Raw genomic sequence first — 14,454 nt, 5'->3', positions numbered from 1 at the left:
CCACTGCTTTTATAAAACGACTTATACTTTTGTAACCATCAGTGGTGACCCCCAACTTGGCCATCTATTCCCTGCGCCCCCATCGGTGCCCCGGGAGCTCCTTTCGTGGGTCACCGTTCATCTGTCCCTCCTCTCTCACCCGCTCCCCAATCTTAGCCTGGAGGTAAGCATGCGTTTCTGGACCAAATGTCAACGTGTAACTGACACCACAACTAGCCACAGTGCACCCTGCAACCTTATGGGTAAGATTCCAAGAAGAGCTGAGAAGCAAGGAGAGCTGGGGGTGCGGACTGGATGAGAAACCTGAATAAAACAAATCGTCACCAGATAAGTTCGGCATAAAATAAATCTAATGGCAGACTAAATGGAGTACCTGGGAGGTACCTTGAACCTTCATTCAAAAACACATAACTCCTAACCCACGTCAGTTTTCTTGTTTCCACTTTTAATTCTGCCATTTTCTCTTAATATTCAGGTTTTAACAAAGACAACAGGGCTACTGCTTGCCAAATCCCAGCTAGGAATTCAGAGCATAGAAAGAATCAAAACTACAGCAAAAAAATTATCAATCTGCACAACTAACTTTAGAAAATAGTTTAGTACAGTTTTGTTATAAAACTCATTTACAGGAGGTATTCACATGTACTTATCAAATTTGCTCCTGATAATACATGAAAACACAGAAATAAACTGTGCACAGTATATCCAAGGCAGATCATATACAAAGAAGCAAAACAAATTTTTAAGTAGAATATATTCATGTTGAAAGAACTAAGATTGAAAGACGACAAGGCCACTTTCTTATAACTCCATGGCAAGGACAAAAGTAACAGCCGTATTTTTCACCTGCAATAAGGTTAACCACCAATCAACAACACTGCTATGACAGCCACATCAAGAAAGGCCACACTGTACATATGAAATGCTTAATGCAAATACATACACCAACTGGAACCACAAATCGATTCCAATGCAATGTCAGGTATGACTGTTTCCCGCTAGGAGAGGCTGTCAGGACACAGGCTTGCTCATTACAAGGGATGATGCACTAATTCTCGCGTTACCAGACTAGGTGGAATGTGAACCAAAAGTGAACACAACGTTTGAGAACAGGCACCAAACTTAACTGGAAATAACATCGTTTGGGTGGGGCAGCAAAGTACGTACGGTGGGGAGCGCTTACTTCACGTGTTGTGTGAGCAGAGTGGGAGAAGTTCCGGACCCCAGCTCTTTCCAGCATTTCTCTTCTATAAGCTTACAGGTTTTAGATTCTCTAAACTGTCACTACAAGTGTCTGCTAAATGAAGCATTTTACCAAGATAGTAGGAAAGTAAACTTAAACAATGAGCTGTCTTGCCAAAGGCCAGGCAGGAAGCTTACGAAGCCCCTGACCCAGAGTGGGGCTCAGCCCGCCTCCGTGAACGGGGAGCAGGGGTTGACTGTGGGGACAGAGCACGTACTCCCCGAGTGACAGGAGTGTTCAATCCCATCAGCAGAGGTCTGGACACCAGACGGAGGGACAAGGGTAACAAAGAAGTAGCATGTTTAAACCTTTGGCAACCAAACATTTTTTTAAAGCTCTTAATAACCTGCTTCAGTAGAATTCCTGATGAACACAAAGCCCTTTTTGCTTAAAAAGCAGATGACCGGGCTTCCCTGGTGGCGCGGTGGTTGAGAGTCCGCCTGCCGATGGAGGGGACACGGGTTCGTGCCCCGGTCCGGGAAGATCCCACATGCCGCGGAGCGGCTGGGCCCGTGAACCATGGCCGCTGAGCCTGTGCGTCCGGAGCCTGTTGCTCCACAACGGGAGAGGCCACAACAGCGAGAGGCCCGCGTACCGAGGGAAAAAAAAAAAAAAAATGCGCAGGTGACCAAAAAAGTTTCAAAGGGTGCACATTCATCTTCAGGAATGTGTGATTTCTCCCCCAAATCAGCTAGGGCTGCACAGCATTCACTACAAACCGCTAGTTCAAACAATGGTCAACTGTCACTAACACAGATTCTCAGTCTGGGATACCTCAACATCAGTGTGTGCGCGCGTGGAAAACTGGACTTTGAAATTAGGCAGCCCTGCCCTCATCCAAGTCTCTCAAATCTCCACCCACCGTGGCCACTTCCTTTCACAGAAGCACAACCCCTCTAACCAGATCTTCCCCCACAGCGGTGTATTTGCGTCACTTACGATGGTTTCCAAAGATCAGACGCAATCTGTCAACTCTCTTCCTGTTCTCAACTCCAAGTGTTTGCACTCCTCTCCCATCCTTCTCTTTTTATTTATTTATTTATTATTATTTTTTTTTTTTGCGGTACGCGGACCTCTCACTGCTGTGGCCTCTCCCGTTGCGGAGCACAGGCTCCGGATGTGCAGGCTCAGCGGCCATGGCTCACGGGCCCAGCCGCTCCACGGCTTGTGGGATCTTCCCGGACCGGGGCACGAACCCGTGCCCCCTGTGCTGGCAGGTGGACTCTCAACCACTGCGCCACCAGGGAAGCCCCCATCCTTCTCTTTTTAGAGGATGTTTCTCTCCTGCCTAAAATACTGTATCTGGTCTGCCCTGCCTGGTGACCAGAATCCCTGGGAAGATGCTAAACATCCAGCTTTTCATGAGCTGGATTCTCTTGCTGATCTACAGGCTTCCAGAAGCCACCCCAGCACTGGTCTAATACTTGGCAACCACTGGATTTGTAACCTACCAGTTGCAGGAAATTCACAATATGCTGGGGGCATCTGAATGACATTTCAAGAATTATTCTTTCATTTCACATTCTTCTATCTCACGCAGAATGAGAATTTTAGCTGGAGAACTATGTGCTCACTACAACAGGCAGACGAACTCGTCACAGAAATGTAATATCCCGTGCCAAGGCGCCTTGTCTAAAAAGGTTCATGAGTGGAACTCACCTAACGGAGCTCTGCTTCCCAGGGTCTTGCCCAGGACACTCCAGTTGGTTTAACAGGACTAGAGGCATCTGACCCAATGCACTGACTCGCTTCTCTCAGGCCGCCTGGGCTGTTAAAGATGTCTGTTTGCTACAACAATCTTTGAAAGGACTTGCCCTCCTCCCATCTTTTTTTTTTTTTTTTTTTTTCAATATAAGGTTTGTTCCGTTGAAAATGATTAACACTTTAAACAGGGGAAAGAAAAGCTGTCTACCAGGTCAAATTTTAAAAGGATTCTGTTATTTGCTATACAAATATACATTCCAACTTTTACAGCATCCTCTCCAGTCTGACCTTTTCTACAGAAGAACAAGAAATCAACATTTTAAGTCTTCGACTTCCAGGACATTATTACTGATACACAAATGCCTTCTGAAAGCTTCTGCAACTGACAAAAAGTACTGAAGATGACCAAGAGGCCCATGTGTCAGGATACATTTTCTGTTTTCTAACAGCACACAAACTCCTTTAAGGAAAAAAGTAAACTTATCTGGACAGTCCTACTAGCTGGTCACCTGAAGTTTGCAGTAATGCTTGTGGCTGACAGTCTCACTTGGCCCCACTATAAAAGCTTCCTCTTCTTCAAGCTACTGTCCTCCTCCTCCAGCCCCCTCTCGTCCCAGCCTGAGTTCCTCTTTGTGTGGTGGCTCAGAGAGCCACACGTCTCCTGATCCCCCTCAGGGAAGGCCCTGGTCTCCCTCCTGTGGCTGACTGCCTCCCCTTCCTGGGCACATTTTCTCTTACTCGTGCAAGCATCGGTACTAGCAGCTGGAGGGTCGCGCTGCGCGTGAGGTCTGTGGTTGTTCACAGCAGCTCCCTTGGCGGGGGGCTGCTGCCCGATACTGGTCGGATCCTGGTGCCTTCCGGGGGAGCCTGGCTCTCCAGAGGGAGGCGTTGCTCCGGGATACTGGGGGCTCGAGGGCTGCAGCTCACTGAGGCATTTCCCTTTGGCTTCACAGCCCAAGCCCATCCTCCTAAGTAGTCGTGGGTCCCGAAGCCAGTCCTGAATGGGTGGCCTTTCAGGGTCATTTGCAGTAACAGTGACAGTGCCTTCTTTGGAGTCAGAGGGTGAGGGGTACAGGGAAGAAGCAACAGACATCTGGGCAAATTCACTGTCTAGCTTGTTGCTGGGCACTCCGCCCTGGGGTCTGGACACCTCTGGGGCGATAGCAGGAGGGTGAGTCAGACTTCTCTGCAGTACGGGCTTGAGTTTCAGAATCTTCACTGCATCTTGTCTATAGTTTTTGTCCCAAGTCTTAACAATGGCACCACGCTTCTGCGCATCCTGAATCAGCTGATTCCAATGATAGTTTTCCTTGAAACAAAGAGAAGGAAGAAAATTACATCGCAAAGAAACACTCGTATGCTTGGGAAGCAGAGGTTCCAGCTTTCACTTCTGAACAACTAGTAAGTATACCTTCGTGAACAGATTCTCAAGAATCCATTACTTGTTAGACAAGGCTGAAAGGAAAAATAAGGTGGAATTCAGAACTATAAAGCCACGCTGCTAGAAAAGAACACTGGGCACCACCTCTAAGAAAGAACGCCCACCATTTTACCACTGTTACTCAGGCCACGTGGTGAATTAGCTGTCACGCACATCTGTACCAACTGCCGGTAGCCTCATGTAGCTATTTAATCTTCAATAAAATAAAATTAAAAATTCATTTCCTCAGCTGCACCAGCCAGATTTCAAGTGCTCAGCAGCCACATGTGACTAGGGTCAGCATCCGGGACAACACGGACACAGAAGGGCTCCGTCAGCCCACCAAGCTCCCTGTGACACTGCTGATCCTAGAGTCTTGCCTGCCTCCGGCCAAGGCTAACAGTCTGGAAGAGGAAGGCTTGGTTTCAGAAAGCTCTAACTTTTGAGTGCACGCTGACTGTTCTAGAAAGAAGTCCACAGCTTTCATCAAATTCCCAAAGGCTTCCCAAACTCCAAAGGGCTAAACCATCTTAATCCGCTGAGATAACTATTCCAAAGATATTGTCGCACTTTTGTCTCTTTTCTAGAAGGGCTTAAGTTATGAAAAGCACAGCTAAAGGGAAAAACAAAAAACAAAACAAAACAAAAACCCAACTCCCGCATCTCTCCTCTCTTCCTTTTAGAGTTTCCTCAGCAATAAATTGCTTCTTTACAACCATCAGAACTTGGGCCTCTTTAGAAAGAAGAAAGAGAGAGTATGAGGGAGGAAAAAAGACGGAGACTGAAGGAAAGAGAAGAAAAGGATAGCTCCCCTCATGGGGGCTCCTGCACTATTCATGAAGGTGGGTAAGGGTATAGCAGTGAAGCTGCATACGTAGTACTGACCTGCTGTGTGACCTTGGTCAAGTCACTTGACCTCTCTGAGCCTGTTTCCTTACTGTAAAGTATCAATAGTATTTTATTTAAACGACTCTAAAATGTGCTTTGAAATAAAATAAAATGCACTTTATTTTCACATTTTACCATTTCTGACTTTGGGGTGCCTCTTGGCCAGGCAGCAGTTTCCATGTATGTAATCCTGGAGGAATTCATGGCTGGGCGGCTACAACCTCTTGACTTTTAGTCAACAAACCACTTTTAAAAAGAATGAGTCCTGGCTCTTGCCTGAAAAATCTTTCCACAGACATCTTCTGATAAGACAAGAAAGTACCAGCACTACAACTTGGAGAATGGAGATGAGAAGTTGGAAAAAACCCCGGGACCACAGTGGGGCCCTCGCACAGGGAACGGTTCGAGCGTGAGCAAGGGTACATGGGATGGTGAATGGGGACAACCAGAGTGTTAGTCTGAAAGTGAGATGCTTTCAGGGGTGTCTTAGTCTACCTATTTTGCTGTATTTCCTATGTATAAACAAGAGTGGTATGACACTGGGTTGGCCCAAAAGTTCATTTAGATGTTACAGAAAAACCCAAATGAACCTTCTGGCCAACCCAATAAAAATCTGTCTAAAGTCTAAAAGAGTTCTTTCAGTAACTATAAAACAAAAATTCTAAGTGAAAATAGAGCGTCACGGTTCAATAGCGGAACATAAAATAATGATGCACGTTATATAACTAATGGCTTCTTGGATTTGTTAAACTATGGTGGCCATGCAGACCTCACAGGGTCTTTTAAAGTAAGTCGTGTAAATCAAGTGCACGGAATGGTGACCGCATGCACCAGGAAGGTGCATGTAAGCAGTACCAGGCTCAGATCTCCGACTCAGGAGAGCTCGAGAGTCCTACCCTGTGGCTGGAACGCAGATGTAAAGCAGATGGCCTTGCTGCTATTTCTGCCAATTCTACTGCACCTGAACTTGCTGTTTAATCCAATCCCTAGATCACAAAAACAGTTCTGAGAAGGGGCTATTAGTCTTGATTTCTCAGAGGAAACCAAGCGCCTTAATCACTGATTCCATCTCCATAAGGGAAACTGGGCTGAAGAACCAAAAAGAAAGAGGCTGGGGCGGGGGGAAGCCCAAGGACAAATACGTTAAGTTGGATTGCAAAGTCCAAATGATCAACTGGAAGTTTTTCTATTCTGTTCTGCTGGTCTCTTTTTGTCACACTGGCTTCCCAGAGTGACGATAATAATGTCTATACCGCAAGCTAGACGTCAGTGGTCTTCAAATCTGCGTGACGGTGACTCTGGGGCTCACAGAGACTTCCTCGGGGGGGATGTGAGCACGTTTTCTGGGAATCAATTTCCAAACCTCAGCTTCCAAACCCCAGTCCCCTACGTCCTCCTGGGGCTTTTCTGCCCTTCCACTCCGTCCTTCACAACCACCACAACTCTCACCTGTCCCAAATCTGACCACAGGGCACACGGCTAGGGGAGGTAAACATGCCTGGGTGTCAAACAGAGGGGGTGGTAAACAGAGGGGTGCCCATGAAGGCTCCTGCAATCAGGGCATCTAAGAGACACAGCTCTATAAACATTTTACTCTTCTGGTTTGAATATTATCAAAATTCAACTGTGTGAAAATAATAATTGTTAATACATTACTCAACTGACAAGATATTGTTCGTTAATACTCAGATCCTTACGGTCACAGGAAAAATAATTTTTTAAAGAACTCTTTGAGGTAACTATAGATTCACAGGAAGTTACCAAAACAGCAGAGGTTCCACGCACCCTTCACACAGTTTCCCCAAAGAGTTATGAAAACCAATTCTTTAAACTTTCAAATTTACATGTAAATTTTTTGTGGCAGAAAAGCCTAATAGTCATATTAACAGAAAGGCTTTTAATTATGAAAATATATAAACTACCCCCACTGAATTTTATCCTCAACAGTATAAATGGCAATTCAATTTTAAAGAGCAGAAAGAATAACACTGCTCTCTATTCCACTGGATATACTTAAGAGTGGCATAATGGATTTATTTTTAATAGCTTTATTTTAAAATGTCAAATATTTACAATACATTAGAAACAAAATCTTTATCAACACTTAACGATGAAAAATTTTCAATATAAACTTAAAAACGGAGGATACACAGCTTTCAAACATTCTTTCAAGGGGGTACATAAACAACGAAGGTTGAAGACCACAGATCTAGGTAAAAGCTGAATGAGAAAGACTGTATTTGAGCGCCCTCTGGTGGAACTAACCAAAACAGGGGAAAAACCTACTGAGTTGGCACCTCTCCTGAGATAAAACAATGACTCTGTTAAATACAGAAATTAGGGAAACTGAGTTATTACACCTAATGAGACAGGCAGCAAACATATGCTTTATCTAGCTGTGATTCACCAAATTAAGCTGTACTATTTGTCGACTACAGATGTAAACTTGTCCCTCCTCCTAGAGGAGTATCTGTACGGATGGACAAGCTTTGATGCCACTCACCCCTCAAGGGAAACAGCAAGCAGTGCTGCTCTAAGTGCCAAGACAGAAATGAAGATCCAAGCACTTTCCTGCAAATTCCCCCTCTCTCTGGCTTGCTAGGCTAAGAGCCACATTTACTGAGTGTTTACTAAGTGCTAACCAATCTTCTAGCACTTTACATATATGGGTTTACACAGTCTTCTTAACAATTCTACGATGTAGATACAATTTTTTTTTTTTTTTTTTTTAAGGTCATCTTGAGAGTACACTATGGACACCTACCTGGGTCTTGGGCTAAGAAAGGGTGAGCGGTTTAGGCATTATAAAAGCTCCCAGGAAGAAGCAGCTGGAGGACATAACAACCAGGGGGAAGAGGCTCATTATTGTTTGTAGCCTCGAAATCATTTCCACTTTGATGGAAAAATAAAAACAAAACCTCAACCCGGGAATCAGTCATGATGAGCAAACTCTGGAGTTCTCTGGTCCTTCAGAATGTACCTACCATCAGGGTCCTCAAATGTCCCAGGATGAAGAGGCTGTACTTGGCTCGTGTGATGGTGACATTCAATCTCTGCAAACTTGCCAGAAACCTAAGCAATAGAAGGAATAAAAAAAGTTACTTCTTTCTTCAGAATGACTCGGCATGTCAGTGTAGGTGAGACACAGGCGTTTCAGACAGCTTTTCTTGGGCTCCTGCTTTAAGGTCATGGTGCAGGAACTGGCACAGAAGCAATTCCCATTAAGGACAGCAAACAAACAAGATGCCCAGTGCTTTCCTTCAAAGTGATGCATCTGTCTGTTGATTTCCTATTTTGACTTGGATGAGATATTGGAAATTTTAATGGTATGATTTTTAAGCCTTAAAAGATCCTAAAAATATGATAGTAGATCAATTATGACACATACCATGGAGAAGAACATGCCCCTGCAAAATATACTGGATTCAATAATCTGTTTCACTCTTATCAAGTGAAAAAACAGATTCACACTGTGACATGGGTTAATACACAAGGTACCAAGAGAAGCAGACCTAACAGTGGATCAACTTCACAACTTAAAAAAGAAACCTTCACGATATTACTCAATTTTTTATATAAGAAAATAGAGCAAATGATGGTATTCTCTAACAGTGATTAAAAAGATCTAACTCTGGATCATAAACAAGCAAAGAATCAATAATGACAGTTACCCACCCAATTGAACCTTGCATGGCATTTGCTCTGACACATGTAACAATAACACAATCTTTCTGACGACCCTGGAAGGCATCCACGGTATCTACTTCTGCTGGCCTATTTACGAAGAGAGAAACATATTTACTGAAAAAAGATAATTATTAAGTATACATATTTATACAGTAGTATTTCTTACTTTTTTAATGCTATCTTTTTAAACTGGAATAGAATTCACATAACACAAAATTCACCATTTTAAAGTACACCATTTGGTGGTGTTGAGTCCATTCACTACGGTGTGCAGCCATCACCGCTATCTAATTTCATAGCATGTCCATCACCCAGGAGAGAAGCCCTGTGCCTATCAGCCATCAGTCTCTATCTCCCCCTCCCCAGGCCCGGGTAACCGCTAATCTACTGTCTGTCTCTATGGACTTTTCTATATGGGAAATTTCATATAAATGGAATCATAAAATATGGGACCTTTTGTGTTGGGCTTCCTTCACCTAGCATAATGTTTTCAAGGTTCATCCGTGTCGTAGACTGTTAACTGTACTTCATTCCTTCCACGACTGACTATTCGCTTGTACAGATACACTATTTATTTTCTACCTATGTACCATTTTTGGACATTTGGGTTGTTTCCACTTTTTGACTATCATGAATAATGTTGCTACGAACATTCATGTACAAGCTTTTGTGTGAACCCTTTCTCAATTCTTTCAGGTATGGACCTAGGAGTGGAATTGCTGGGTCACGTGGTAATTCTATGTTCAACTTTAGGAGGAAATGCCAAACTGTTTTCTACAGTTTCTCACCAGCAATGTATAAGTAATCCAATTTCTCCACATCCTTGCCAAAACTTGTTTTCTTTTTTTTGTAATGACAGTCATCTTGGTGGGTGCAAAATATCTCCTCATTGTGGTTTTGATTTGCATTTCCCTAATGACAAATGATGTGGAACAGCTTTTCATGTGCCTGTTGGATTTTTGTTTATCTTCTTTTGAGAAATGCTATTCACATCCTTTGCCCACTTAAAAAGTTAGACTATCATTTTATTAAGTTGTATGAGTTCTTTATATATTCTGGATATGACTTGTCAGATAAATATTTTTCAAGTATTTTCTCCCACTGTGTGTGTTGTCTTTTCACTCTTTTGATAGTGTGTCCTTTGAAACACGTAAGTTTTTAATTTTTACGAAGGCCGATTTACTTCTCCTTTGGTTACTTGTGCTTGGGTATCATATCTAAGAATCTGTTGCCTAATCTGAGGTCATATAAATTTACCTTTGTTTCCTTGTAAGTTCTATAATTTTGTCTCTTAGACTCGGGGCTCTAATTCATTTTGAGTTAATTATTGTATACAGTGTGAGACAGGGGTCTAAATTCATTCTTTTGCATGTGGATATCCAGTTATTCCAGCACCATTTGTTGAAAAACTATTCTTTCCCCAATGAATAGGCTTGGCACCCTTCTTGAAAATCAACTGGCCATAAATGTATGGATTTATTTCTGGAATCTCACTTCTATTGTATTGGTCTATATGTCTACCCTTATGACAGTACCAGTGTTGATAGCTTTGTAGTAAATTTTGAAAGAGGGAAGTGTGAGCTCTCCAACATTGTTCTCTGTCAAGCTATTTAGGGTCTCTTGCACTTCCATGTGAATTTTAGAATAAGCTTGTCCATTTCTTTAAAAAAAGGTAGTTGGAATTTTGACAGAGGTAACAATGAATCTGTAGCTCAACCTGGGGAATGGTGCCATCTTAACAATATTAAGTCTTCCGATCCATGAACATGAAATGTCTTTACATTTACCTAGTTCTTTAAATTCTTTCAGCAACGTTTTGTCCTTCTGTGTATGAGCTCACACTTCTTTGGTAACATTTACTCCTAAGTATTTTGTTCTTCATGATGCTATTGTAAATGGAATTTAAAAACTTTTCCTTTTCAGATTTCTCTATAGTGTACAGAAATACAACTGATTTTTGTATACTGATCTTGTACCCTACAACTCTGCTGAACTTGTTTATAAGGACCAGTAGTTTGCACAGATTTTTTTAGGGTTTTCTATATGTAGAGTATGCCATTTGTTTTTTGTTGTTGGTTTTGTTTTTTTGGTTTTTGGATTTTTTTTTGGCCACGTGGCATGCAGGATCTTAGTTCCCTGACCAGGGATCCAACCCGCGCCCCCTGCGGTGGAAGCATGGCGTCTTAACCACTGGACCACCAGGCAAGTCCCAGATTATGCCATTTGTGAAGAGACACTTTTACTTCTTTTCCATTATGGATGCCATTTATCTCCTTTTCTTGCTTAATTGCTCTGCACAGAAGGAGTGAGAGTAGGCATCCTTCCTGATCACAGGGGGAAAGCTTTCAATCTTAGCATCAAGTATGATGTTTTAGCTGTGGGTTTTTCTTTATTAGGTTGAGGGAGTTCCCTTCTATTCCTAGTTTGTTGAGTATCTTTATCATGAAAAGTTGCTGCATTCAGTCCAATGTCTTTTCCACATTTATTCGGATGATCGTCGTGTGGGGTTTCCCCCTTTAATATGGTATATATCACACTGACTGACTTTCATATGTTGAACCAACCTTGCATTCCTGAGATAAATTCCACTTGACTGTGGTAAACAATCCTTTTAATATGCTGTTGAGTTCAGTTGCCATTATTTTGTTGAGAATTTCTGCATCCATATTCATAAAGGATATTGGTCCATAGTTTTCTTTTCTGGTGATGTCTCCATGGGTTTGGTATCAGGGTAATATTGGCCCCATAAAATGAGTTATAAAGTCTTCCCTTCTATTTTTTGGAAGCATTTGCAAAGGACTGGTGTTAATTCTTAGCGTTTGACAGAATTCACCAGTGAAGTCTGGTCCTGTGTTTTTCTCTGTTGGAAAGTGATTACTAACTCAATCTCTTTACATTTAATAGGTCTATCCAAAGTTTGTTTTTTTTCTAGAGTCAATTTTGGTACTTTGTGTGTTTCTAGGTGCAGAAACTTTTGAGTTAATGCATTTCCAATATTTAATTTTTAATTTTACTGTTGAGGTATAAAGGAGACAAAAACAAGATCTTCACCCTATACATGAAGGCACTAAAAGGGTTAAATAATTTATTCTAAGTGAAAATGTGAATACATGATTCTCAGTAGAGTTAGAATTCAGATAACAAGTCACCCAAGTAAAGGGAAAGGCCTGAAGAATTTCTCAGTCACTTCCATTGTCAAGTGTAACGGTGATGACATTTGAACTGGCAGGAGGCACTCCATCTGCAGGGGCTACAAGTGTAACCACACTCCCTCCCAGCACAAGTCTATGGAGCCAGGGTCCTAGTCTCCTTGTTCTATATACTACCAGGGTCTAAGACCACTCCCTAGAGTTAAGTTTCCTTTTCTTCTTTCCTTCTATCCCCTCTTTCTTCTTTTTAATTCAACAGAAAAACTGGAAATATCTGTAAAAATAGAGACGCCTCACCCTTTTCTATCAAACTCTTTGTCCAAATCCTTCTGAATCATCATCTTCTGGGCCTTGTAATGGGTTATTATCCCAACGTTTCGGTAAGAAAAATCCCTTTTTTTGTCTTTCATAAGTTTAACTAGTTCCATTACCAGTTTTATTTCTTGAACATTTACGTATGAGCTAAATAAGACAAAAACAAAAAATACAACACATCAAAACTAAGAGCAGTCCAATCACTAAGCTCAGTCCCACTGTTCTCCACTACAGGAAAGGGCACGCACGTAGGTTTCATCCTTATTCAGTCGGCAGGGATTCAAGGAGGCTGTTATAATGACCATTAATATTGTACATATGAACAAATATAGAAATAACTGCCCAGTGGAACACGAAGTTGTATGAGAGAAAAGAGGTCGGGGTTAAGTGATGTTAAGGCACCAGCTTCTTCACTTATTAAAACAGGGATAGCCACAGTGAGAACGAAAAGTATTCATGATAATAATGAAGGCATGACTAACGAGTAGCTAACCCCAAGGATTTACTATCCCCCCGACACTGAGAAAAGTGCTTCCGACGTACTCCCTTCCTGCATTCCCCGCCACAGGCCGTGCGGATCATGCACCACGTGACCGAGAGGACGGCAGCCACACAGACTAAACGTGACCCAGCTCCCGGAGATGAACAAACACGGGGCCCTACAGCAGGATCTCGTCCCTCTGTCCTTGCTGGCTTCATCCTGCACTCCCAACTCATCTCCCGAACTACAATGCGTTCCCTCATCACCATACCAAATGCAACACGTGTGCACACTGGAGGATGCCCTGCACTCGCACCTTTATTCCTGAGGCTACCTTATCTGTCTCACTTTAAAGCCTTAAATACTCACTATTCTAATTTCAAGACGTCCTATACAGACAACGCAGTCAGCTAGCTTTCTTTTCCCTACCTGCAATCTTTATTTGGTCACCTCTCAGGCCAACACTCTTCTCATGACCATCCATCCCCGTAATACTTACGTGGTAAACTCTCAATCCTCTGCTCCATTCCAACAGACCCCACAACAACCTCCACAATCCCTCTGGAATAGCAAGCCCCCAGCCAACTGCTCCGTATTTCTAACTTCTTCACTGAGTGGCTCCTCCCTCCACCACTATTAACTAATATCTTATTCTCACGGAGGACACCACTTGCTCTGCAGCTCTCTCCTGACGCCGAGGTGGAACTTCTATTTCTTCATACGTCATGATACAGGGGTGGCGTTTCTATCTGTGCTAACAAATGCAGCCTCCGGGCTCCTTCTCCTTTATTCTCTCACAAGAAGCCCTGGCTCCTCTGAGGTGCTCCCTAATTAGCAACCACTGCTCCTTTTCGCTGTCATTCACAAACCACCTGATTCACAATCCAACACGCTGAAAGTATTGTCCACCCTCTGCCTCACACCTTGATCCAACTGTATCTGTACTTACCCGTCATAACACTTAACCCAACCGGGATCAGTAATCACCACGGTGATGGCCTGGTTAACGTCTGTTTCCCCTGTTAGACCACAGCAGCCTTGCACTGGGGCCACGTCTGTTTTACTCACAGCTGTGATCTCAGCATGGATCTACTGAAGTGCTGACCGCATTTTAGGTAACATAACCCCCATTACCCAGTTAAGAAAAAAAAAAATCAAGACTGAAATATATAAATACATCAGTAATTTATGATTGAAAAGGTGAAGTTATCAACCCAGCTAAAAGAAAATGATTGTGCACTGGCACTAGGCAGAGATATTTATATGGAAAATATTTTGAATTTAAATATAAACAAAAACAATATAAAAATTCTGGGACCATCAGTGGGGACTGAAGAAAAAGGAGGACGTACTCATTATCCCGCTTTTCTGAACCATCTCCAACATCAAACACGAGGTAGGGTTGAAATGGCCAGTCAGATGAACACCGAATGGCCTCTGTCATTCTACAAAAGAGCAGCCACCATTTAGAATGCAAGTCAAATTATAAGAGAAAACGTTTTAGAATTATTATTACCATTTGTTCTTTCTGGGGAAGAGAGCAAGGGAAAGTAAGAGGACAAGAAGG

General features: G+C 42.7%; 1 protein-coding gene across 4 annotated transcripts in view; it reads right to left on the bottom strand.

The window, feature by feature from the left end:
- Positions 1-3,027: 3,027 nt before the first annotated feature.
- The window catches only part of SETX (senataxin), a 76,396-nt gene continuing 64,969 nt past the window's right edge, over positions 3,028-14,454 (bottom strand). For 2 of the 4 annotated variants that reach the window (XM_032633942.1, XM_032633941.1), the window contains 5 exons: positions 14,240-14,332; positions 12,389-12,553; positions 8,931-9,029; positions 8,240-8,327; positions 3,160-4,256 (listed from right to left, as the gene is read on the bottom strand). In XM_032633942.1, the coding sequence (XP_032489833.1) occupies positions 3,504-4,256; positions 8,240-8,327; positions 8,931-9,029; positions 12,389-12,553; positions 14,240-14,332 (1,198 nt within the window). In that variant the 3' untranslated portion in view covers positions 3,160-3,503. Of the gene's footprint in view, positions 4,257-8,239; positions 8,328-8,930; positions 9,030-12,388; positions 12,554-14,239; positions 14,333-14,454 lie in introns of all 4 variants that reach the window. The other 2 variants (XM_032633940.1, XM_032633943.1) reach the window with 2 other exon arrangements.

The sequence above is a fragment of the Phocoena sinus genome, chromosome 6 (assembly GCF_008692025.1).
Source record: "Phocoena sinus isolate mPhoSin1 chromosome 6, mPhoSin1.pri, whole genome shotgun sequence".
NCBI lineage: Eukaryota > Metazoa > Chordata > Mammalia > Artiodactyla > Phocoenidae > Phocoena > Phocoena sinus.
Note: the sequence above shows the minus strand (reverse complement) of the source record. Positions and strands in the feature narration are given on the sequence as shown.